This window comes from Phasianus colchicus, chromosome 6 (assembly GCF_987193195.1).
Source record: "Phasianus colchicus chromosome 6, bPhaCol1.hap1.1, whole genome shotgun sequence".
Classification (NCBI taxonomy): domain Eukaryota; kingdom Metazoa; phylum Chordata; class Aves; order Galliformes; family Phasianidae; genus Phasianus; species Phasianus colchicus.
The window spans coordinates 24,185,709-24,213,602 of NC_143441.1; the positions used below are offsets into that span (position 1 = coordinate 24,185,709).

Here is a 27,894-nt window from a genome sequence, read left to right on the forward strand (position 1 = left end):
TAAATTATAGGCAGAGTTCTGGTGAACTCCTCTGGCTATTCAGAGCAGACTGGAGAGGAATACACCCAAAACACAAAAACTCCACAGTCTCTGTCCTGGACCTCCAAGCATGTATTTAACTATTATTTACCATCTAATCATGTCATTGCTCTCTAATTTACTTGAGAATGTGTTTTCCTCTCATTAAAACTGTTGCAATGATCTTTGCCAAAAGCCTACCCACCAGTGTTCTGTGCTCCTTCCCTGTGGTTCCTTCATGACTATTTGATTAATTTTCATTGATATTCTTCCAACAATAGCATCTAAAATTAACTGGGTCAGTTTTTACATAACTTCCTGAGTCATCAGGCTACGTGTCCTAAATAAATACATCCATACAGGAGTCAAATGATAATTTACCCTTCCAGCACTGGCAGGAGTTAGAACATCTTGCAAAGCTTGTCTTCTACGATAAGAAAACATGTTTTATTCTCAGATCTCAATTCAATAGCTTTTATTCAATCAAAACCTCATTTGGATTAAGTCAGAGTCTTGACTCAGTTGGCAGGATGTGGCCCCAAGCGAGAGGAAATGCCAGATACGTACATTCTTATGAAAAACACTTTCCAAATGGCTGATATTTGGAATGCTAGTGCTAAGGTACCTGAATTTAAATAGTAAAGACCTGGCCTCCAGGCATTAGCAGCTGATTTCTTGCTTTTAATACCAGAGAAGGAAGCTCAATAACACTTTAAATTACATGTCTCAACCAGGCATTTAATTTAGATTAAATTAGACAGTAATTGTACGTTAAATAAATACCAATGGTCCCAGAAACACATTTTTTATGGATTAACAATTTATGTAATAGATGTTTTTATTGCAAACCTGTTAGTTCTACAGTAATAAGGTTTTCATAATTAGCTGCTCTTGAGCTGCTACACTGAACATAACTTATTAAATCTCTATTAAATACTTACTCAAGGATGCATAGGATGTTTCTCCAAAGGCCAAGAAATGCAAATTTTTCTCACTACAGGAAAAATTAGATGCCAGTGCTCAGTAGGATGGTCTGGGCACCCATGTCTCCAAGTGGGTTACACAGTCCATTGTATTTGCTTAGTTTTCCAAGAAGGGAAGGAGGAATTTGTATACATCCACCATACAATAGCAGCACTGACCATCTGACAAAATGTTCCTCAGAGAAAGCATTCAGAGGAAAACGCTTCCCCTGAATTCTTCTCCCAGCTTATTTGTACTAAAAAAATGAAAAGATTTATTTTATACTTTTTATTATCAAGTAACAGGGATTCAGCATCCTCCAGGAAAGGTCAGCATCCTCCAGGAAAGGTCATAGTGGTGTATAAAATAATGACTGTGTTTTTAGACTTGTTGCAGTGTTGTCATGTGGATTCAGAGGGAAAAAATTTAACAACAGATTTCAGCTGCCAGAGTCAAAACAGGAGATTTTGAATATTCCAAAAACTGACTGGATGTTTTTAGGTCTGTTCATACTAGGCATTTGCACCAAGTCTTCCTTTATTCCATTTTCCTCATATATTTTTCATCTCTACCCTGTCTCACACCTGGCCCGTGTAATAACTTCTCCACCGTTCTACCACCCTCCCCCTTTTTTCATTTTGACAGCAAATCCTCAACTCAGTATAGCTGGACAGGAAGCAAGATTATCCATCCCACAAAGTTTTCAATGTTTTTTCCAGGAACAGGAAAGAAACCAGAAGCCAAGAGGGAAAATACAGAACTGTAGACAAGGTAGCATGTCAGAGCCTCAGCTTCAGATCTCAGAACCAGGCTGCTTCATGTGGAGGGTGGGAGTCCCCTTCTTTGCGCAGTTTGGAAGTTTTTACTTTATTCTTCTCTGAAAATATATTAAATATCCCTCAAAAGCTTTTATATATGGATAACCTAAACAGACTGACAACTACAATTTTAAAATCTATCCCCCATACTGTGAAATCTGCTAAGCTGATAGTGTAAGGGGTAGCACTGATATCATGACAATTTCTTCCAGATCTGATCAAGTTGCCCATCATTCTGATATACAATATCTGTATCTGATGTTACTGTATTTACGGAAATTACTGATGATTATATCTCCAAACCTGAGTCCAGACTCAGTAAGAAATTGGCTTTAAAACGTGATATATGATCAAAACATAAATAAATCAAAGTATGAGGAATTTGTTTCTAATCCACAATGGAATGAAAATCATACACTACTATTGCCTATCCAATTAGACCAGTATGTTTGATTAAGTTTGGGGGAAGATTATTATAATGCTACTGCCTATAAATCAATTCTATGTTTTAAAAATATATGGGGCAACATTTCTGCTGTTATAAATGAATATAGCTGAAATGTGGGCAGGGAGTTATGACTGAAAACAATCAGATGGGAATATCTAGCTTTATATTTTTTTTTTAACTGATGAAAAGTCAAGTCAGTTAATTTTGAATTGATCCAGAAGACTTACACAAAGGATCTGGCTTAAAGTCCACCACTCAGAAGCTGTGAGCTGACTGCCATTATTTGGAGATGGTCTAAAAATTCTGCCAAGAAAAGCAGCATGGATTAAGATGTCTTTCCAACATACACAGTTTCTCTGAGTCTACAAATTAGGCTCTCACTTCATTTGCAGTCATTTACTGATCCTATCACATTAACACAGCACATTAAATTAAAGGTTAGTTGCTTAGCCAGTGTTAATCAGCATATACCATTATCTAAAGATCTGGCCTCCAGATGTGGATCATTCATCATTCCAAGATGAGGGATATTGATACAATAAGTATATCAAGGATGAGTTCTTGTACATAAATAGACTTGATTTCCTGACCAGTTCAGCATCAAATCTCCTAGCAAACTCAATACTAGTATCAGAGCTCTTGTGCCTCTCAGGATTTGGATCACCCTGTTTAATAAACATAATTTTATAATATCAGGAGGAAATAAGGCAGATCATTTCTAAGGGATTACTGTACACCTCAAGTAGTTACTTTCCCTCTGGCCTTGTGCCCGTTAACCCCACCTGACATATGCTATAATCACCAAGAAATGCGCTGCCTGTCACCACTTATTGAAAAGGTAATGTGTAAAACTCACTAAAGGAAATAGTATTGAAACTAGGTTTGAGGTCTGATTCCTTACAGCCTTCTGATTAATTGCAATTTCCAAACAAAATAAATAGAACAACTTTCTATTATGCCATTCTATTACAAAGACATGTAAGAATAAAGGATGTAACTTCAACCCATTTACAACAGACCCTTTGTTCCTTTTCATATTAATAGAAGGACACACAGATGCCTTGAAATGGCAGGTAAAACGCAATAAAGTAAAAAAACAAGCATAGCTAATATTTGGATGACATATGTGGCTCCATATAGCCTCCTTTCTGAATGGAAAAGTTATGTCAGAACCTGATCTCACATGTTATAAGACAGCAGACTTCACAAGAGCTGTAAGCCATAATCTACTGGGAGCACAAAACATAAACAAAAACAAAAACCATGGCACAGAATTATACGGCCCTCAAGTGGAGGCACGACATTTTGATGAACAGGAGGTGAAAATATTTAGAGAATATTTTTATTTGCTGCTTCTCAGAATGAAGTATGTGACTCATCACAGATATGAAACATTTTCAAAGCATTAGAGTGAAGATGTTCCTTTAAAAATAAAATAAAATTGCAAATCTTAGGGCCAAATTCATATGCTGGGTGAACAAGATGGCTTCATGTGCAATTAAACATGTATTCTGGAGCAACATTTATAGAAATAGAAGTGATATCCTAGTTTCCCAGAAAACTTTCCTGCTACATGCATGTGTGAGAATAGAATCCTTTCTTAGAATCCCAGTCCTCCCAGTCTTATGAAATGCACTTCTCAGAAAAAGCCTTTCTATGAGCTTCTTCAGACAAGCAGTGACCTACAAATTACTGCTTGAGAAATAATGCTCCAGAAACTCTCATGGAATTCTTTCCTCTGTGTTTGTATACTGTTTCTTCAAGAAACTTCCAAACAATGAAGTAAGCATGCAGGTACATCCTCACAAACCATAAGGGAAGAATGCCTTCAGGCAACTGCAGTCAGGAAGTACTAGTTTCTGGATTTTTGTAGAATCACTCAGGAATGACTTGATTCTGTACAATCTATCTCTCCTGTTACCATAGCATGACAGCAGCACCAAGGGAAGCTGGCAGACCTTATCTCCATTGAACAACAGAGACATCGAGACAAACAATGACATTTCTATGCAATGCTCTGACAGAAACCCAGTTATATTATGTCAAGGTAATTTGAGGACTCCAGATGTTGTTGCAGCTGCATTATCAAAGTCATCTTTGTCATTCTTAAAATGGGAAGTTCAAAGCAGGGCAAAAAACATTCAGTGTTAACAGTGTTAACAGACTGTTTCTAGAGCAAAACTGGAAAACTGGAAATTTTTTCTTCAAGGCAAAACAATATTTTGACTTTTCTGGATGGAGACACTGAAAATCCACTACCAGAATAGCTACTGTTTTTCCCTGCAGAGCTTTAACTACTGCAAGTGAAATAACCTGCTGTTAGAGCCCGAAGATCCCTAGTGGCATTAGAAACTTAGCAAACAACATATATCAATCTGCAACATCAGGATTGTATTTGTTCTTCCTTCTGACAAAGTTGAAAAGCCACACTAGCTGAAAGCTTGGGAAAAGTTACCCAAACATCACAGAAAAGCAACTTAAAAACTTCTGACAACAAAGGTGTTTGCTTCTCTACAGGTAAATAAAGAAGATCAACAAGAAAAAATGTCAAAATTGGAAGAGCTCCTCTCATCCGAGGTAACAACAATTCAGCAGAGAAGAATGCACTTTTTAATCATCCTTTGTTTTGACCAAACTGCTGATTTCATTTCCTCAAATAAAAGGTCATGAACCAGAATTCTAGCATCTTCCCAATGTTCTAGCCTGAATTTTATAGCGGGTCATTACATTAGAATGAATTTAGAGTTTTTACTATGAATTTTTTAATTCATAGTAACTACATAAGAGAAAGAAAGCTGAGAGAAAAGAGGAGAGACATGGAAGAAAATGATAAGAGCGTTTGTAAGTCAATGAAAAAGTCTATTATTAAATAAGACAAATACTTTTTTGTGACTAAAAGAAAATATAGGCATATAAGTGAAATTACTAGATGTCTGAGTGGATGAATAAAAACAAAAATGTATGTGAAAATTAAAGTGATCAAGGATTTGGATTTTCTTATAACTATCTGCAATGATCAGAAATTAAAAAAGAAAAAAAAAAAAGAAAAAAGAGAGAGAATAGAGAAAGCTTACGCCTTTATTTCTGCAAAGAATGCAGAACATTTCTGAATTCATCTCCAGAGATATACTTTCACATCCTTTGGACCCAGAGGAAGATGAGGCAGTCCCACAGCTAATATTACCATGGAAATGATTCAGATTTTGTCAGCAGTGATCTCTGAATTGCTCACTGACAAGCTACCTATTCAGTCAAGGTCTGGACATAGGCAGATGGCAGTGAATTGTAAATAAATTGCGTTCCACAAGATATTCTTGTATTTGTAGGAAAAAGTGCTACTGATAACTCCCAAACCAAATAAGGTGAAGACATATTTAAATAAGTAGGTATCCGATAACAAGCTAGTCTGTCAGGGGGCAATCACATTGTTTGCCTTTTCAGACATAATGTCACATAGTCTCAGAAAAGAAACTTGAAGTAATCCAGTGACTACAATGAATTTATACCTCAGGAACTGGGAGCTGAATTTGGCCAATTACGTGTAAACACGATCTTCTTTTATCACTGTAAAATAAGTTTAGAACTTGTGAGTAAAATGTACACTAAAGCTTAAATGTTTCTGTGGAGTTCTTCATTTTATCACTCTGAACAGAGATTGCATGCGTTTCCTGATATCACCTGGACTCAAAGAGTTACCCCTTCTAACTTTTTAGCTACTTTTGTGTCCTCCCGGACTATGACTTACTCTAGTGGGTCATCATGAATAAACTCCAAATCAAACTGCCTTTTTATATACATAAGTCACTTCTATTTTTTCCATGGAAACTACAACAAATTCAAAGAGCACAATAATACTGCTTGAGAGAGAAAATTCTCAGCTACAAAACACTATTTTTCAACATAGTCACCACCATTAGCTGAGCATTTTTACCAATGATGAACAAATGCTTGCATGTCATGCTTGTAAAAAGCAGCATCAGTGGAAAGGAGTCACTGTTTCACAACTGTTATGATAAGACTGTTGCTTGGAAAATTTCTCCCATGTAGTCCATCTTTCATTAGCACAAACACACGGAAATCAGAAGATGTCATATTCAGACTATACAGTGGGTGTGGTAGGACAAGATTGGCAAGGTACTTCATGATCTTCAAACTGGTATGGGTCCTGATGTTATTGTGTTGCAAGAAAAAGACTGTCGTCTTCTCTGGCCCAACTCTGACAGTTTGAGCCTTCAGCTCAGCAAGCATTGTGATGTCGTGCTCAGAGTTAGCAGTTTGTTCATGTTCCAGAGAATCCACAAAGATCACACTTTTCTTACCCCAAAAGACAGTGCACATCACTTTATCCACTGAGGACTTTTTCTTCAGTGGGGAATTCACATGTTGCCACTCCACGGACTGCTGTTTTGGCTCTGACTTGGAGTGGTGAACATCACATCTCATCATTGGAAATGATGTAGTCCAGGAAACCAACACCTTCAAATTCATATTGGTTCGATAGATCCTGACTGACGTGTATGAAGGGTTCTTTGTTTTCCTCTGTGAGCATTTGTGGGACCCACGTGATGCAAACTTTGCAATATTCCAAAGTTGCCATTATTGTTTCCAACATATTGAAGCCAATTTTCAGCTCTGTATACAGTTCCTCGGTCATAATATGACAATTCATATGAGCAGATTGTGACGCTCTTCATTTTGTGGTGCAGCTGCAGTTGCACAGCTGTGCAACATGGCCTGTCTTTCATTTCACTGCCACCACTGCTGAAACATACCACCTATCACCTCACTGTGCTCACATCCACTGTTTGGTTCCATAAGCATTCAGTAACCATTGATGAATGCCAGTGGGTGCCATTTATTCCACATGGAGGAATTCACTTCCACGCCTTTGCTTCATATGCTCTTCCACGTCAGATACCATTCTGTCAGTCTGCCCCTCTGCTGCCATCTGTTGCATGGCAACAAAATGTCACAGAATACTGGCGGAAGGTTCAACATCTCCTGCCATACCACCAACATCTGCCACTGACATTGTGGGTCACTATAATAAAATAGGGAACATTACTTTCAGAGCAGCCCCCATCCATGAGTCCTTACTGGCAAGGAAAAGTGTAGCTTCTGCGCCTTCCCAGGTGGTGTGTGACTGTCTCAGTGCCAGCATACACCTAACTCAGCCTGGAACAGCTCAAAAACAGCCTGAAAGGCTTTTGTTTTCTTTCCTTCATACACATTGTAAACTCAAGCTGTAAAAGTTATACATTTATAGTAACACTTCCAAGGACTTAATTCTCAGCTACAAATAGAAAACACAGCAGAGGAAAAGTGCTTGCAGGTACAGAAGGAAAGAACTCATTTCCAAATCTAAGATGAGTTCTAATGGCAGTGGTTATTAACAATACATTTCATTAGTACTAAAATGCATACAATTCCACAGATGAGCTACACACTGTCTTACTCAAGAAGTAAAAAGCCAAACGTATACATAATGGGGCTGAAAAGTTGTGAGTTAGCAGGTATGCCGTGACAGACAGAGGAGGATGTCAAAAATTTGTTTTATTTTTCACTTTGTCCTGTTTCAGCTGCCCATGAAGCAGGCAGGAACAGTCCCTGTAATTCTTTAAGACCAGGATGATTTTATTTCTTGCATATGCTGCTGTGGGTCTTTCTCTACCCTCACCTGTCTGGAAACAGTCTGGAGAAATTTGTTTGTGTGTGACTATTAACTGCTTTTTAGGACTACCATACGAGCACTGTCTGAATTTCCAGCAGTGGCTTTTTGTTGTTTGTTTGTTTCAATTTGCAATGCACCACCGATAAAGAATTGTCTCAACAGTTGATTTTACATCTTGGACAAACAGAAAAACAAAGAAAATTTTAAATAAACACAAATCTAGAGCTTGACAGTGCTATTTTTTTGCATCAATTCCCTTTCAGAGTAGTGCTTCTGTTGTTTAAGCTTGTTATGTTGTTGTTTTTCTAGAAGAAGCCAAGAGAGAAAAATGATACATGCAAATAAAGTAGGGAAACATTTATTTCCTCTTTTTTTTTTTGTTGCTTGCTTTGCTTGTTTCCTGCTGTTTTGGGGTTTTTCTTGCTTATCTGTTGCTTAGAATAAGACAGAAACTTTGAAGTTAGCGAACGTTTGTTGCTGATTTTGTATTACAATCTGAATCTGGCCCTCATAATGAGGAAAGCAAAGGTCTAGGATAGTAGATGTTCACTTAATTAACAAACCTATCTTAAAGCATATGCAAAAGGGGTCTTTTGTGCAAGCAATCATAAATCTCACTTGAGCAATTGACCTTACAACCCAAATGATGTTCCTTTGTGCACCGTTTTTATATGCAATTTCTAGATTTACTGTGGCAAAGAAAAAGTGTGTAAACAATTTCAGCTGAGCCTAAATTGAGTAACTCGTTCATCCAGCAGCTGGATGAAGCTTTGTGCCAAACTGGTAAACCTGCTCTGGAAAGAGCCTCTTTCAGTGGGTCCAGATTAAAAAAAAATATTGATGCATTATCACATGCTGCTGATATCTTAATTAAGAATTAAATGAGGAAAATGAAATAGAGAAGTTTTAGCAGTTCATTGGTCATCAAAGAATATACTACGAAAAGGTAATGACACTTTGCCTGCCTAAGAGTATTCCCTTTCCAGTCAACAAAGGATTGCTGCAAATAAAAAGTTCTGAGAACTTCTCCAAAAGGAAGAAAAGAAAACATAGGCAACATAAATGTAAATTCTACTTCCTCATTCACCAATTATCCAAATAATTCACATTTTCTTTTTCTATCAACAAAAATTCAGGTCATATCTTAGTAACTTCAATGCACAGAACACACACCATTTCTGTAACTGTGTTCTTGGTGACACCTATACTGAAACAATGACAAATCCCTTTGCCAGATTAAAAATTGCAAAGTCTTCATTATAGTATTTTACAAAAATGAAAAAGTGTTACCTATATAAAAACTACGAAAATCTCAAGGCAACCAACTCCAAATAAGTTGGCAGACTCTGAAGTCCAGTTGTAGGAGAGGCAAATTTAGCACATAGTAAATATCCAAAGACCTGCAACTGACCCTGAAATATTCTTCAGATCTCCCTTAGGCTGAGAAGTGTTTTTTTTGCTGTCCATTTTTGGAGAGCTCTGGTACTCTGAGTCTACTTCTAGGGGCTCCACGGCTATCTGAGGGATCTGCGCTATCAATTCAGGCACCAAGCTTAGATGGTTACATTTAGAACAGTGCTAAGGGCTTTCAAAAAGGACCAGAATGTCTTAAATTTACTAGGAAGTTTACCTGCTCTTTTATTATATGCAAATATAGTCAATACGCATTATTAGAACTGATTAAAGTACCTGCTATCTTAATGTGAAATTGAATTTTTATATACAATTGAGTAGGAATAGTTCATATAAAATGAAAAGCAATAGACAATCAGATCTCTTCATCACACCAATATCCAGGAATCTGTGTAAAGGACTGCCATTCATTGAGAACATAAATCAAAGTCTGTGATTATCTCTTAATTGAAAATAAAAAGAAACAGGAATGAATGAGTTTTAAAAGAAAAAAAAAAAAGTTCACTAAAAAGAACAGCATGGCATTTGTATTTACCTGAGCCACTTGCCCCTTTTGCAACCTGATAAAACGAATGAGTGAATACAAATCAAAATGACTTGGCAGAAGAACATCAAATGGCCATTGTAAAAGCAAATGCCAGAGGAAAAGGGATACCACAAAGGCCCCAGTCCTGCAATATTTTGAAGGCAGATTTAACTGGTCTACTCTGACCAGACACTTCTGGAGTCAGACATGCCATTATGGAGAGAAAACAAAAAGATCAGGTCAAACAGCAGTAAAATAAAGTGGAATTCTAACTTGACCTGTTACAAAGTTCATAATTTGAAAAGAGAAAAGTAAAAAATTGGCAGATTTTTTTTTTTTTTCCAAGAGAATCTATTCATTCTTCAATCATCTCTATGAGATAAAACAGGAAGACTATTCTTTCCTATGCAGACATACTGCTTTGTTTTCATCAATTTACCCTGATAGTCAAGGAACATTCCAGAAAACAGCGGATAAGCTGAAAATTTATGCAGTTCATATTCACTATCAAACAATTGACTGCAACGTTTCGTTTTCCCCCTTGCATCTGACAGAACTGCAAGACAGCCAAATACAGGTGTTCACTATATCCAGATGAAAATATTTTTTTTACTTTCTTTTTAATACAATATTTTGTCATTTAGTCTGCTGAAAGCATTATGGTTGGTAAAGTAAGATCAAGCAATAATTCTAAATTTTTAAATCCTTAAAAGCAATTTTTTGAGAAATATGGGAGTTTAGACAGCACATTTATTTAGTTTTAATTTTTGTGCTGTAATACATCAGAACTGAAGTCCTGATTTAGAACATATGCAGCTTGCCTTTGAAGTCCTGGCTGCTTTTTTAACAATGGCAAAGAAGATATAAAGAAATTAAACAGCACAAAAAAAAAAAAAAAATCATAAAATAGGGCTCTTGTGCTCTTGATTTATATATATTTTTTATGTTTGTTTAAAAAGAAAAAAGCTTTATTCTCAATAATCTTTCATGTGAAGCTTTGTTCTGACATACTTTTATTCATCTAACCTTTTTTTCTGTGTTGACCTTCCCTTTCTCCTTCCACTAAGTCTCTTGTGCTGCTTTCTAATTTTTGACACATTCAGTAGCAAAAATCAGTTTATTGGCATTTTTCTGAAAAATGAAAGAGAATAAAATGCAAAGAGAATTCACTGAACTGAGATTTTTGAATGAAAACAATACGTATTCTAAAAAAAATATGGTTCCCACATGAAACAGCCTAATTCTGCTACTGCTTGTTGGACCTTCTCTTCCGTGCTGAGCATGTGCAGTGGTATTTGTGGTCATTTTGGTTATGTTACACAACAATGACATTTTCCAATGCAGTGCATGAAAGCTGATAGTTGTCATTTCTCATTTTTTGTCCAATGTCTTGTAATGAATATAAGCCAGTTCCATATTTATTTATCCTGTGGCCAGCTTTTTCCTGTTTTTCTCTGCCTTTCAACTCAAAGACTAAACTGTTGAAGCAACAACAGAACACCACAACTGACTCTATACATTTTCTCCTTCTTAGGTTCTTCCATTCTCTGCAAATTGTTGCACATTAGAGAGAGCTAAACATACTGGAATCACATGCTGCTGAGACCAGCGTCAATTGCACCCTAGTTTTGTAACATATTGAAAGTAGAAAATTGATCTTCTAGAAAGATCAAGGCCTGAGAGTATCCAGATGTTTGAAGCAGAAGAGAAAAAGCATAATTCTTTATTGTCAGTCCAAATACATACATAGCGTGTGTGTGTAGAATATGTGATGGGCATTTATGATAGCTGAGGGGGTTGGAGAAGCAAGGGTTGACAAGGGAGCTGGACTTTGAGATGTTGCAGGAAGGTTAACAGATACATACTGAGGATTTGCTGGGGACATCCTCATGCTATCTCTTCCTTTACCATCACCACCCTGTATCCACTTGACTCAAAACAACATTCCTTCTACAATACTATTTACTATTAATTGAAACAATGACTGAGCTGCATGTAAGGAGAAAGTATTTTTTATACAGCATTTTGCTCATGGGTTCGTGCAGGGTAACAGAATCGTTAAAACCTCCTACAAGCAAAACTGACACCCTGGATTTATGTAAAAACAGTCTTCTCCAAAGAAGTGTACCACTTAGCTCATGGTAAGATACTTCTGAGTGTCTTAGTTTCACAACATCTCTCTTAAAATCCACTATTAAGAACATACATTGAATTTTGACTGAAAACAGAGGATCCTGCAGTTTATCCTATCTTTATTGAATTTTAGTACCAATTTTAGCAACTCAGCTTATGTTAACAGAATGCTTGATTGTGATTTCATCTAATTTCCTACTTAACTCATTAACTTCACTCCATTTGAAGCAAATACTGCTTCAAAAGTCCTTTGACATTCACCAAGGCCTTTGTACTCTTAATTTTAGCCAAGGATAGGTTAGCTGCTTTGCCTCTGCAACTCCTCCAGGGTAACGACTGTACACTGGGGAGAAGAGAAGCTTCCTAGGAAGATCTGTTGCAACAATTTGCAGTAAAGTTGAATGGTTCTTTAGAACTAAACGCATTGATTGTCATGGACAAATTAGACTAGTAAAATGTATAGTGCTCAGAAAGCTAAACTTAGTTTTTATTTATGATTCTGAAAGACTGTTTACATCAAGACAAGTAAAACTCATTTAGATATGAGTTAAAGGTACTATGAATACAGTGTGCTTTGTATTCCTTGGTTCCTCTGTTAATACTTAACTAAAAATTGCTCTTGCTAGAGATTTCGTAAGCTCTGCTTTCGTTTTTTTTATTTGAACAAGTTATAACACTAATATAATAATGTAATATTAATGTATTAATTACATAATCACTAGAAGATTATTTAATGTGCAGTAATATTATAATAATAAGTAGTAATATTAAGCAGTAATATTATAAAAATATATTTACAATAAACATTCATAGCTCAAGCCATAATGGATATTTGTATTCAGAAATCATAGAAATGATCCAGAAATTCTGGTTGTTCTACTCGTAACATGGAAGAAGTCATTAGCATAGCAATAATCATTTTAGTTTGAAAGCCTATTCATCTATGAATACTTTTCAGAATATATCCAGATTCAGAAACTTTTAAATTATGTACATGCAGATAGAGGATTTCTATGCTAAATGTGTTTCATTACTGCTAGTAATAATTCCTCAAACTACAATCTTCCTTCTGGCACTAAATATTTGTTACCCTATCAACCCACTTTGCACCTTGCTTTGGCTAAGGTATAAATCATAAAGTCTTTTAAACACTGCTCTAAACTTAGCTCACTCTCTCCTCATGTGCTTTTATTCCACTGTCCTTTTCCTTTGAGTATACTGGTACTTCTCTGCTAATAACATGATAAAAAGATGCTAAATTGTACGTGTTTTCCAGGGTAGTTTTTAGATATCTTAGGAAGAAAAAAAAAAAAAGAAAGAAGAGGAATTTGGCCATTTGTCCAAGTGCTTTAGAAGTTAAACCACTTGGTCAAAAGAACGACTCCAGCGAGGAAGTCTGACAGTCAGTCTTGCCATCCTTACATCCAGGATTTCCCAGGCTTAAATACAAAAAAATGACCTCCTTGTATCATCAGGAATGAACTTGCTGCTTTCAAGCCCTTTATTTTAGATTAGGAGTTGACTTATTTTTAAACAGTGCCACCATAAATATCTTTTACACCCCAAAAATGAGATATTTGAAAGACAAATAATTGCTTGCTTCAGAGGCATAAAAGGAAGTAAATGAAAATTAAATCATTAGAGATATGTTCTGAGAGGGAAATCTGTACGTATTCATCTCTGAAAACATAGTAAGTGATATGATTGATCAGAAATTAACAGAACGTATAGTTCACTAATATAATGACAAAATATCAATGAAATAAAGATTAAGGAACATTCCTGCAGAAATAGAAGAGGCCTATGAACCTTTTTGATGGCATACTTATTTCTGACACTCTTCTAAAGCAGAGCCAACTAGTTTGGCATCAGTTTCTTAAAATTAAGGAAACATTCAGAGTAAACCAATGTATTTTGTAGATGCACTGTGTCTTTCCCTACAGCTTTATTAAAACAAATACATACATAGCTACAGAGGAAGGACAGTACTATCCAATGGACTAAATTTAGTTGCTGAGAGAAGATGACAAGAAGGATGGCTAGATATTGAAGAAAAAAACCCAGCTTACTCAAGATATAATGTTTGAGATCTGTTTTACAGTCTCTAAAAACTATAATAATCAGCAGTCAGTTAAACCAAGACAGTGCTATTAAAAATACTGGGCTTAGACAATTACATTTAACAATTTTGGATGTGTATGTATACCATGCTAGAGATGGTTATATAAGAAAAGCAATTATGCTACAAGTACCCTAGGTAAAAGATACTGAGTTCCATTGAAATCAATTATAAAATTTTCCTTGAGTGTAATGAAATAAAATTAGACTAAGTTTTGAAAAATTTATAACAAAGGAGAAAATTAATTAGCAGCATTTTTATCTTCCTTCCTATTTTAACCATGAAAGGAACATTGCAATCAGGAAACTTTTTATGTTCTAAAATTTCCCCTTCTCTCCTCTTCCCCCCCCCCCCACTCAACTTTATTATGTCTAAGATAAAGGGCCAAGTTTGATCGGGCAGATTTAATTCCCCGTTCTTTTTTAAAAGCACTATGTAAAAACTTATCTTCATTAAGTGCCACTGGGAGTCCAGCACCACATAACTAATGGGTGACTGCAGTAGCTTCATGTTCATGTGATGCTTTAAGTTCAAAGGGGACAAAGACATCCTGTTTGGTGTTTTGTTTCACTCAAGCTATTAAAACTGCTGAGACCCCCCCTTAAGTGTTTTTAAAGTAATCATCTTAATTCTCCATCAACAGTCTAAGCCATTATGAAAAACAGTGCTACTCTAGATAATTTTCAAATTTGTAACATGATTTGGAAAAAAAAAAAAAAAAGACAACAATCGTCAAGGAAATGGAAAGACTAAAATTCATCATGGATGTAACCATTTCAGATATACAACATCTCAGCTTAGTAATCCTGTTCAACTTTTGTGACCTCAGTGTTTTTCCTCAAAAGGTATGCTGGGAAATTCCTAGAAGCGTGCACTGTGTGTGGGAATATGTACACCCAAAAAAGGTCAAAAAGATATAATTGTACAGGTCAGTACACATACAGACTTCATGTGTTTTCTACAAAGTTACAATGCAGTTGACACCACTAGAAAAACAAGTTTTTTTCAAAAGTTCATATAAACATCACAGTTTTTATGATAACTCCTTTGATGTGGTGTACCTGCTAATTAAATTACAAGTTTTGAAATAACATTTTATCACTTGATCAATAAATTTTCCTTACTCTTTTTCCCAGGGCTTGATGAAGGTTTGAGAATGTTACTTGCGCTACAGTTTGGCTGAATGAAAATCAGTTTAAACAGCACTTTATTCAATTTACCAGTTCTACTTCTGTGGGGCTAGGATGCTTTGAAAGATATAGAGATGCTACTGTTCTACAAGCTGATTTAAAAAAAAAAATTCCTGAAATTCCTGGTACACAGAGTACATGTTCAAATATGATTTCAAGGTAAAACTGTTCCTCTAATACAGCTCCTATAGGAACTATAAAAAATGATTTCTTACCTGGAGTGAACTATAACTTTCAGCTGAATATAGGGACACTGAAGATATTGGCCTTTTCAATAGAAATAAAATAGATAAAAATAACAATTGGATTTTTTTTGTCTCAAGTTTTTTTCCCCTTTGTTAAAAAAAAAAAAAAAAAAAAAAAGATACTCATGCTTATTTTTCCAAGGCTTTTGAACATATTATTGAAACTAAGAAAAAAACTCCTACTTAAAATGTACTAGTAAAGTATTTCTATTTAATTTTAGAATTGAGCATTTTCACAATCTAAAAATATTCAGGAAATAAATTGCAAGCTGTACAATAGCAGCTTATTATCATTTTAGTATATAAATAATCAGTTTAATAGCAGGAAAAAGATGTAGATGAATCTACACAATATGCTTAAATTACAATCAGAAATGAAAACACAAATTACAGAGAAATACATGTAAACATTTACCTTTTCATACAGCCCAAACACTTTGGATTTCACCTCCAATGTAAACAATCACATAGAAAAATAATTCTGAACTTAGCATTTTTGAAACCCAGGAGTTTTACTGAATTATAAATTTTATTATTACATGTGTTTTGCTTTCTTTGCTTTTAAGAATGTTCATCTATCTCAACAAGGCACAAAGCAGATTTAGAAAGTGACTCTCATAATTAAACTGCTCTTGAATAGATGCATTGTGAGATACTGAAAAAAATCTTGGTTGTTATATAGCTAAAGAACCAGTATTTCTTTTACTAGTTTTTCCTTTACAGATTGGTCTTTAACGAAAAGGGATGAAGCTGTGGATCAAAGGAAACAGAAATATTTAACTCATGATGACAATTACTACAATAAACAGAAACTTGGAAGTAGATACATTTTGATTAACTAGCAATATTTTGTTGTTCTGGATACGTAATTATTTTTAGACTTCTCTCCCAAACTGAAAAAAGCAGGTCAGAGATCAGTCCCTTGGGCCATTTTATTGTATATTTAATAACACTCAATGACAGGAAAAAAAAAAAAAAAGAAGATTCTTAAGGAAATAAATAACTACTAAATGCATTTCAAATGGATTTATTTTACAGCAGAATTATTATTTTTTTCTAAGATAATCGTAAAAAGCTTCAAGAAATATCTAAATGATTTAAATGATGGACTTCTGATTTTAATTTGCATTTGAAGATATTTTAGTATGTGCTTTTGTACTATGTTAGTGCTTACAGTACAAGGGCTATCCCTGTAAACATTTAATATTTTAGTAAATTTCAATCAGGTTGATGGAGTGGTCAAAATTTGCATTTTTTAATGCACCAGCACTAGCAACTAGCAGCATCTGATTGCAGATTTCATAGTATTAGGTGTTTGGGTTAAGGCTATTAGAATCATGAGACTGCAATGGGTATCGATGTTCTGTTGATAAAGAAATGACTGGCAGGAAATAACTCAAAAATATGAAGCGCATTAAGGGAGCGGCCCAGGTCAAAAATAACTGAACAGCATTTTGATGATTGGTAGAACTGATGCTCTGTTTGGGTAATCTGTTAAGGTGTAAGCACCCTCTGAGCTGCTGCATAGTATGTAACTTATTAAAACTACAGCCACAAGTTGATGTTTCAAGTTTAAACACTAGTCCAGCTTTCATTTCCCCTTGGCCACAAATAATGATCCTTCTTAATCATATTTCTTCTCTTCAAGTCAATAGTATCCTGACCTTCACTTTTTATATTTAATTTTATGCATTTATTTGATTAAAAACAAAAACACAACATCAACTAAGATTGGGGATCAAAGCTAAAAATACCACAAAAATCTCTTAAATCAGTGAAGATTTGCTGGTGCTGATGTTAGTCAGACCTGAAGTGTACTTGATACTGGGACAGCGTGAAAAAGATGAGTTTGCAGCCTAAAAAACAGATGGCCCCCTATCACCCCATGGGGCTAAACACACAAGAGCAAACTTCAGAGACGCCTTACCTTTACCCTGTCTGTCCCTATCAGGAGAGACTGTTATATTAAGGGTTATTGCCTCTCTAGCTCTCCCTGTGATTATCTTTTGAAGTCCATGGCCAAGAGGCCAGTGTGAGAATATCACCCCAGATAAGAGGTGTTTGCTCTGTGAAATATTCAGGACAGGAATCCATGGACCTCGTGATAGTTCAGCAGGGAACCACAAACTCCAGCTAATATCTTCTAATCCCCTGTTGGTTGGAGAACTACCCACCATAAAAAGCATAACTGGCTGTTTATTTGTGCAGGCGAGAGATAACATCTTAAAGTTACAGTCTGCCTTAAGTAGTAGGGATGTGAAACCCAAAGAAATGAAACATCCAAGCTCATAATCAAAATTGTGTGTGCTCCCTTCTCTGCCTAATGAGATGTAAACATTTTGGCTAGTGTCTCTTTTGGAAGATATTAATCAAATATATTGGTTAGAAATCACAAAGTATAGTCCAGTCTGCAAATTACGTCTTCTTTTATAGCATTCTGAAGCTGTGAACAATATGTTAAAAATTTTCCCATGGCGCAACCAAGTAAATACTTGTGGCACATTTCTATTTATTACAGAGAATAGTTAAATTCTAAGACATAAATCATGCTCTTCTACTAAAGGATTTACAAATTCCCAAAGACAAGCCTAATTCCCAATGCAACGATGCTATAAAAGATCAGACACTTTGTTATGGAGAAATCCACATTTGGAGATGTCTTTCAACAATTTCTCTCAGGACCCAATCCTGCAAAAAGCACATGCAAGTTGCTGAGCACTGAGTCAACCTCCACTAGTTTCAAAATAGTCCTAAAATCTTATATTTAATTTGTTGTTTTTAAACTGTAACTTAAGTAGTTAAATACTGCTTACGCAAAAAAATAATAAAAAAACTTTACCTCCTCTTTCTTCTATGAAATGACAGCCTTTTGGTTTCAATTAAAAAAAAAAAATCATCTGTTTAAGTTTCAAAATTGAGAGAAAACATAACAAATTTTACATCTATTGCACCCCTCGCATCAGCTACTGCCTTTAGCCATACATTCTTTCATGCGCTACTGTAGCATGGAAGAAAAAAAATAATGAGAAGTAGGTGAAGAGATAAGGGAAGGTGACTGAAAAGCAAAAATAATTCTCAATGGTTCTGTAGACATTTTTTTGTCCCGTTGCAATTTATCCTCTTCCCTGTCCTTAGAAACTGTCCTAAATCAAGGAACTGGCACCTGATGCATTCTGCAGATGTATGAGCACTGTATATCTGGAACATAGTATACAGGTGGTTTTTCACTTGCACCACTTAGTTAACTATCCAGCAGGCACATCTTCTATTTGTGGGGCAGAGTGGGAACAGAAAATGGAAATATCTCCTGGCTGGTTTACAGAAGGAAAGGCTAAGTGAAAGAGCAGGCCGTCAGCATTGATTCCTTAATGTTTTTAATTGTTCTCAGTTCTTTCTTAGGTAGTTACTTTCTGAAAGGCTTACTAATTAACAGATAACGATTGAAAACACTAGGCAATAACAAAAGAATCTTGAAAACATGCTTTGAAGATGAGTGGCCTGAAGTTTGAAGCCGAGGATTTCTCTGGCTTCTCCAAATGAGGATCCAATTCTGTTGGATCCTCTGCAGTACAAAATCAAACTTCGAGTTCAAATAAAGGAGTAAATGCAGCACAATCTGATTTGTGAGGCTGAGCAATACAGTGACAATGCCTAAGCCATGTGAAATCAATAATAGGGAGTAAGAGGAAAAAAAACCAACACAAACTGCTTTCCTTCTTCCAGTGAAAATAATTATGACTGAAGTTATGTCACCAATGAACATGTCATATTTTAATGATTATTGCAACGTACAAGGAAATTTTCTGATATGAATCAGAGATTCCTCCATGGGAAACGTTATGACTGATCATTTCCCTACATCCACCTTTAAAGCTTTTAGCTGAGTCAACAACTCAAAATCTATCCTGCTGGATAACTATCTTATCTCCAGTACTGCAAAGATAACCAAATTATGTTAATCAATCAAATATCTGAACCCAGAAGAATTCATTTGAGAAGACAGCTGTGGCAACTCAGTTAATTTAACAGCTTTCCACTGCAAAAGGTATCATACCTTATCTTTTCCTTCCTCTACTGTCCTTGATCCCCTTCCACTAGTTCTGGCTTACATTGTTCCCTCCATAAGCCAATTCTTTATATACTTTAATAACCCCACAGAAATCCGTTCATTTATTCGGCTGATAAAGTTTTCTGTTAGGTTGATGAGTTAATTTGCATATGTTTACAGAGACATCTGACAAGTATCTGTGCTTATGGGAGGTAAGTAACGGACAATTCAGAAGAAAAAGAGACATGTGACCCCATTTTTCTACAGCAGTGATCAGCACTTTGAATCATCTAGTGCCAGCCTTTTCAGGATCGTAGCTTCTTGTTCTAAAAGTTGAATCAAAAATACTTTCTTGCTTTTGAAGAGAAAAAAAAAAATGAGATGGCACCATAAAAGCCTGGCAATCCTATTTTTAGGCATTTGAATTGTTTAAACAGCTACCAAATCAAAACCACTATTCTGTTTAGTCAGCTGTCAATTTTCATGGACGTTTTTTTTCCTCCATCCCTCCTTTAACGTTTATATACTATGTTAGTTGTCTCAGTTAGGACTCGTTTTCAGAGAGCCAAGTGTCAGGGAAGCCTTTCATACCAGAGGTTCAACACAGAAGAACATGCAGTTCCTCACCAAAGACGTTAACATTTACCCTATCCTAAATAGCTCACAATTCTGAGTCCAACATGAAGTGCAGTAGATAGTTACAAAATTATTTGGGGACTGATTTAGAAATTAAGTGTTTCAGGGAAAATTGCAATATACATTTACCATATAGAATCACCATTTATATTCATACTGCTTGCAGCATAGAGATACTCAGAATAGCTACATAGAATGTTTTAGAAAGAGTGATGTTTTTATACAGGAAACTTTTTTTCTGAAATATATCTTAAATACTTTAAACCCAGATCATTTCTATGTTTGAATTTGGGATGTGCAGTTTTAGCCCTTTCTTTTGGTTTATTTCTAACATATGTACTGCACACCAAGCGTAAGGAGAAGCTGAACAGAATTCCAATGCACAATGATACAATAGGGAAGACTCAAGAAAACACTTGTCATTAAACAAAAATTTTGCGAAGTCAAGCTTCTAATGTCTGAGTGTGCCACAGCATACCTACTTTTAAGGACACTGTAAGGAGTCTATTTAAAAGACTCATTTAAAGTATTCCAGTGATGACAATGCACATTGCTAGATATTTCTTACAGAGATCAATTACCTCATTATTATAACTGAACACATTACTTCTGAACTGCCTGTTGCCAGATGCTAGGTAACTTTTACAGAGTTGTATGCCACATTGAGAGACCTCGTTATCAAAAATCATTACTCCTTCCCTTTGGGAAGCTGGAACAGAAATGAAAGGCAAAGTAGAAACCAAAAGGACAGACACCCAAATTTAACCTGATTGCTCCTACTTGTATTCTGAGAAGCAGCAGCTCATGCCATAAGAGAATATTGCTCAACAGAAGACTTGTATTCTATGTGTAAGTCAGGAACTCTTTTTACACGTTAAGTTCCATGACTTAAGGTGAGGTGTACCTCAGAAATAATTTGATGTTCAAAACATTGTTTCCTCTTCTGTGACTGATCAGATGGATTGCATTATGCTAACAGTGAAGTCCTCCATGCTCTGCCTGATGAGGGGCTCATGAGAAGGGAAATTTGTTCATAACTTTAGCGTTTTTTGAATTGGTCTCACTTGACCAAAGTGTATAGCAGCATTATGTAGCTTTTGATAAATTAAGGTAGTTATTATGCTTTGCTTAAATAAAGTCTTTGTAAGTTACAAATCAGCTCAGTCAGTTATATTCTAGACACCGCATCAACCTTGTATCATGAATTTGGCATAATACTAGACACATATGATTTACACCATGAATGCCCTGCAGCAGTATCTTTTCCTAGTGCTAATTGCTGATCTTATTTTGCACTCTGGTGTCAAATAGCATCTTTGGACTAAGATTAAAACAACAGGAAAACTCCGGTAAATCATTATAGCCCTTAACAAACATAAGTACCCTGAAAAATTCTTAAAGTCTTGCCTGACACTTCTCTATTTACTTTATTCTTTTTATGGAATAGTTACCATTTAATGAGCAATTGAGTAGAATATTTACTTAATCAGTAAAGCGATAGCAGGGACTTTAATGCAGACATTAGTCTTAAGGCTGCTTTATAAAACAAAGAGAAAGTACTTCACCTTGGGATAATGTTACAGGGAGAACCTCTACAGTCAGCAGGGCAAAATTTAAAAGCAGTGCTCTTACAGGATCTAACTACCTTCAAATTTATGATCTGACCTGGAAGCTCTTTCTCAGACCCATACACCTCACAAATGGCACAATAATACAGTGCATCTTATCAGAGGTTGTAAGAAATAATTATAAAATAAAACACAGAATATATCATTCCTATATTCAGTACTTCCTCCAAAGGCTCATTAGGACAAGACGGAAGAGCAGATTCTTATTCTTCAGGCACCTCTTTACTATTTTAATTACTAAACCACTTTATCCCCTTTATTTCTTTGCCCCTTATTTTTCTTATATTTTATTGTCAGTACAATTTTTACTACTCAAGTACAAAAAAAACATAGCTGCATAAAGTTCTTTACAGTATGTAACATCTTGTAGTGATACCTGTTATTTTATTAAAATATAACTCAATTCTGGTAATAAATAAGAAATATTAGATCAGTCAGGAACTAAGGAAAGGTTTCCTCTTAGTTGATTATAGTTTACAGTGAAATTTAAGTACATTTATAGTTCCTGGTCCAAACAAAGGCATCTCAATGACATCAATAGTTACTCTGGATGAGAGTTGTGAGGAAGAGAGCTCTGCTGCTGCACACATCTGCACAATGGAGCTTGGGGAACCAATGTAACCAAGCAACATGGAGGCAGCTATGGCACCAGAAGTGCACTTGGCAATAAAACACTTTTCCCTTTGTTTCAGTTAATTAAGTTGAGCTTGAGTCATAAGACAGGGTCACAGAAAGCAAGATCTGAGGTAAGTGGCTTGAATATCTTTGGCAACATGATCCAGGCCTATCACAAGTTAAAGAAGCTCCTGAGAAGGAGTTGGCTCCTATCACTGTCCAAGACTTTGGGTCAGCAGGACCAGCGCATGCCTCGCTTTCTTTGCTCCTCATGTTAGACTTTGTGCAGCTGTGATAGCCTGAAGGACATAGGCAGTTTGCTACCAAGGATATCTTCATCATAAAAAAGGTTTATTTGGAAAAACACTCCTTTTCAGACACTGTCCCCTTTTTGGGGAAGACCTTATTCTGGACAAAGTGATTTTTCATTCAGAAATATACAATTTCCAGCTAATTTAAGTGGTCTAATAAAAGCTGTTGTTTATAGAGCTAGTTTTTCCTTACTGAGATATTAGAAATGTAGCTGATACCAAAGGTTTAAAAGCTTCCTGGCACCAGAAAGTTACATACTATGCCACATCTTAAGTCTCTGAAGCCCATGTTTTTCTTAACAGATTATAAAATCCATCACTACATTTATGCACATAGATCAAGTATATGTTTCAAGTTGTGTATGTGTAATGCTGCCTTTGAAATGGATAAAGTATAAAAAGAAGCAACCGAAAGAAAACGTCTGTGAAATCCTCAAAGTTAGGGTTGAAATAAGTGCTTTAGTTTATGCTTATTCTCACTTCCATATTGCAGCAGACAGGTAAATGTTTTTTAAATTAGTTTAGTGAAAACCTTTTTCCTCAAAAAACAAAACAAAACAAAACAAAAAAAAACCTAAAAGGATTGCAAAGGCAGCTGGTAAAAAACATTTACTTGTGGAAAGTAACTTAAAAAGTGCAAAAAGGAAGGAAAGATTTAACCCCCAATTCTGATCTCATTTAAACACTTTTTCCCCCCAGTGGAAAAAACCTTTAGTGATTTAGTTATTTAATGAGACTGGAGATAAATTAAGTGAGTTATCTTCTAGCTCTTGATCTTAGTTGGCTTTTTTCCATGCTGTTGTCTACTAGAGGAGCTGAAGGTCATCATACTGTGAGAAATCTTGCCTTGCCCATCAGATCCATTCATTAAAATCAGCTGCAAAATATGCATTTGTTGCTGATGTATTTAATAGTTAGAAATAATAGCTGCTCAGTATATCAGATCATACATCAGTACAGGAAAAAATTAAAATATTAGTTTAAAACAGTTAATAGTGTACACATTTCAAACACAATAGATTAAGTAGACCAAATTTTTCTTTATGCAGTGGCCTGCTATACAGTTACTCCAAGACTGTAGTTGAGCTCATCTGTTATTTTCATCCTCTGGCTTTTACATTATTACTTGGAAATGCTGATTGGTAAATACTTTTTAATTTTTTAGCTGTTACTAAAGACAGAACATAATTTCTATCAAAAATCCAGTGTCTCTCTACCTGTCTTTAACAAAGTTAGTAAATTTGATGTCAATATCTCTCTATTTTTCATGTGTGAAATTTGTATTGGGTCATCAGGAAATCCAAGGTATTAAGTGCATGGAAAATGCTGAAGATTGAATAACTGAATGCTGAAGTTTGTCTAGATGGCCCTCAGAGGTCCCTTCCACCTCTAAGGATTCTATGATTTACAAAGAAATATTTTCAGATGAATCTTTACAAGATGAATCTTGCATTATGCAGAAGCAAGATGAATCTTGCTTCTGCATAATTTTTAATTCTTACAAAGAAATATTTAAAAATTGCATGAAAACCTATTTGTAGCTTTTAATATGGAGGTTTCTTTGGAATTTAAATGATCTTTTTAAAACAAACTTCATTTTTCTACATACCAAATATAGTATGTTATGTTCTACAAAGGTATGGTGGAATGCAGAGAATTTTGTTTTGGGGAAATAATAAATTCCTTTGGCTCTGTACAAAAGGCTTTATTCATCTCTCAGGTATATGATCATTATCTGAATCTCTCTTGGCGTTTCCCTTAATTTAAACAAGAGTCACCTACTGTAAATCACCTTTTCCTACTTACAGACACGTGCAACTTATGGAAGTGCAGCATATAAAAGATGTATTGTGACTTAGTTTCTAAAATTCATGAATGAATTGAAATTGGCATTAATTCAAAACATTCAACACTTTATTGTCATGTGAAATTTGGTCTATTCTAAGAAGAAAATATGAATGTTATTGCTATTTATATGAAAGCTGCTGAAACTTATGTGAGAATATCCTATCTGCAGGAATAATGTATGCCAGAGTATCCTGCTGGAGCATCACATATACTTAAAGGATACTTAACCATCTCAGGGACTAAGTCCAAATAACTATCCAATGCTTATGAAATTGTACCTCTGATGATGAATTATAGTTCAGAAAAAAGTTTTTTTTGAAGTGGGTAAATCTTAATTTTTTTTTTACATGCATTTTACTAAAAATTGTAATACATAGATAAGTGGTGCTCAAACACGCATACTACTCAAATATACTATGTTTCTTTCTTGAATGCAGCCTCTGCATTAAGATTAAAAACTGTTCAAAGTCTCTGTACATCTTACTTGCAGTCAAAGGGGCATTCCTGTTCCAACCCAGTTGTAATCTAGCACCTGTGGGTATGTGCAGGAGGATCTTGCACTGCTCTGTGCACATACTCACTTACCACAGCATAACACTACCAATAGACAGCCTCACTCTTCACCTACTTGTTGTGCATGACATTCAGAAAAACCTCTATGTTGCACAGTTTAAATGCAAGCAAAAAGAAGTTTATGCCTGTTCTCTGGTCCTCCTGAAGTAAATACCAACTTCATTCAATGTGTTTATAACAAAAGGGAGAGGTCAGAAGGACAAAACCCCTTTGAGCTGAAGGCCATTTGTGTACCATGCTAAATGACATTAGTTCTTATTACTGCAGACTTTTCACAAAGCATTTTTGATTAGCAACAGGTATCAATAGTTAATAACTAATTAAATGTTAATATGGTATGTCTTGAGATACAGTGAAGAAAATTATTCACAGTACTGAATTGGAAAACCATTTTGCATTGCTTCATGGAAGCTGATCTCTGCATAGCAATGTCATACTGCACATTACTGTACAAGTATTATTACATTATCCAGCCATGCTCAGTGTCTCAGGTTCAGATCATTTTGGCCACAGTATCCAGTAAAGCTTGTGACTTTGGAGTGCTATGTATGAGACATGTCAGATAGACCTGTATTAAAACTGTCTTGAACACACTTCTTTGAGGTATGAAATGGACATCCAAATACTGAGACCCAACAGAGCAGTCTTTTAGAAAAATTTGGCCTTCATGAGCACTGATGTAATTCAGGATTAGTGCCATCAAGCTGAAGAGATTACAATAACAAAACAGCAATATGAGATTGGATCTAGGCCTCCAATGCTTAAAATCTTCAATATACATTTAAAAAGAAATAACTTACTCAAGCATTTGGAAAATGGGACCTATTGAAAAGCATGAAACCTCTAGAATGTTATTTGAATGCCAGAAAAGTAATACTTTAAAAAACCGAGACAGAAATGCCAAAAGGAACAGAAAGGAGCAAGCCAGAAATGCTAACATGTTTCCTTCTATCTCATCTGTGAGCTGGGTGAGGTCCTGCAGTGCCACAGTATTGCAGAGCACAGATGAACAGAACCCTTGCCCTCCACTGCACCTCTGTCATCTCACAGATGAAACATACAGATGTAACCTGGACTTCAAGTAAAGATTCTATTCAGAAAAAGTACCAATTCAGAAAAGTGCATCCTGAGATTATACCTACATTTAGCCGTGACTTTATAGCCGCCCAGTGGAGGGTCGTGGCCTTCTACAGCATCGAATCCTGCTGATACCAGGACAATCTCTGGATCAAACTCATTGGCAGCTGGCATGATCACAGTCCTGTAGAGAGAAGAGAACAGTTGGTTAAAAATTAAAAGAACTTCCATCTCCATGCTATATATTGCCACAACCTCAAGAATCCACAACGTTGTGCATCAAAAACATTCTCTTTTAGTTAAGCCAATCATAGCCATCCTCCAAACAAAGTCTGATGCTTCATATTGATGCTTCATATCAGTTGATTCTTTTTTCTCTTCTACAATTTAGGGTGGAAAAAAGGCAGGTACATGTGAAAGACTCTAACATTACACACACATCTGTGCCTGTTTTACCCTGCTGCCTATAAAAAGCTGCCTCTTCCAGGGAAGTGACTAATGGTTTACAGAGTGCTCAAAGCCTGAGTGGAAACCCGGACTGCTCCAGTTAGTGCGAACTTGGTGTAAATTTGAACTATAAATTTCTTTTGGGAAAATGTTTGCTTTCCAAACTTTTTTCTTCTTAACATTTTTAAATGTTTGTCGAGGTGGGGGGTGACTCTAGCAAAGGAAAAACATGAAATTCCCTTAATCAAATCCAGATTATGTTGTCAAGCCTTTCCAAGGTCAAGCATAACAGGAATGTGACAACCACAAACCAGTGACAGCAACCCCTGCTGGTGTCAGGAAGATAATTCAGCCCTTCTCAGTCACAAAGATTCCACTATTTTTAACCCCTTCCTTGACAAACTTCAGGAGGCATTTGCTTTGTCTTAGCTTTCCTTCAAATCCAAAGCACTGGAGCTGTGCTGATGGAGAAGATATAACCTTACACTCTGCTTTTGGAAATGCCTTTTTTCATGCTGACATTCTGAAGGGAAGGTAAAAGGACAGCTTTTGCACCTATTGTGACAGGCTTTGAGTCTGTAAGGTCTGTGTTAATTCAGAAAAGAAAAACAATGATGGCTTCTGAAACCTATTAAGCCAAGGAAATCCCAATCAGTATACACAGTTCAAAATTTACGGATGAATTTCGCATATGTGTCACATTATGTGTATTGGTTTAGATATTTATTTAAAAAACCTTAGGCCAAGTTTAACACTGTTCTGTTGAAAAGGTTTTTTGTGAAAGAAGCATTTTAGTAGTTTGTTTTCAGTCCAGTTGTTGAACCATGTTTTGTGATTTTCTTCTGTTCTGATTTCCTCAAAGTTACTTTTAATACTAGGAAAGTGTTACTTTTATTTGTTGGCCAGAGGAAAGCAGAATTCAGAATAAATAAAAAGCTGTTGCCAGGTCATACAGAACTTCAATGGGTTGTTTTGTATTGGAAAATAAATGTTAGGCCATTTCATTTTCCTGGTGATTTCATGTTCACAGGCAAAATGATGCACAACACATTAGTAGCTCTGTGCTGAAGTATGGGTTCTGGCAACAGGTGTTGCACTCCAAGGACTCAGACTAATCTGAGAGAATAACAGTAAACAAAAGTATTCTAAGAAGTGTAACCTAAGTAA

At 35.6% G+C, this 27,894-nt stretch overlaps 1 protein-coding gene across 17 annotated transcripts in view; it reads right to left on the minus strand.

Moving 5' to 3' along the window:
• The window catches only part of HDAC9 (histone deacetylase 9), a 442,393-nt gene that overhangs the window by 30,181 nt on the left and 384,318 nt on the right, over window positions 1-27,894 (minus strand). For 15 of the 17 annotated variants that reach the window (XM_090142709.1, XM_090142714.1, XM_031590074.2 and 12 more), the window contains one exon: window positions 26,346-26,464. In XM_090142709.1, coding sequence (XP_089998835.1) covers window positions 26,346-26,464 — 119 coding nt within the window. Of the gene's footprint in view, window positions 1-10,954; window positions 10,989-15,514; window positions 15,567-23,498; window positions 23,660-26,345; window positions 26,465-27,894 lie in introns of those variants that run through there. The other 2 variants (XM_090142706.1, XM_090142708.1) reach the window with 2 other exon arrangements.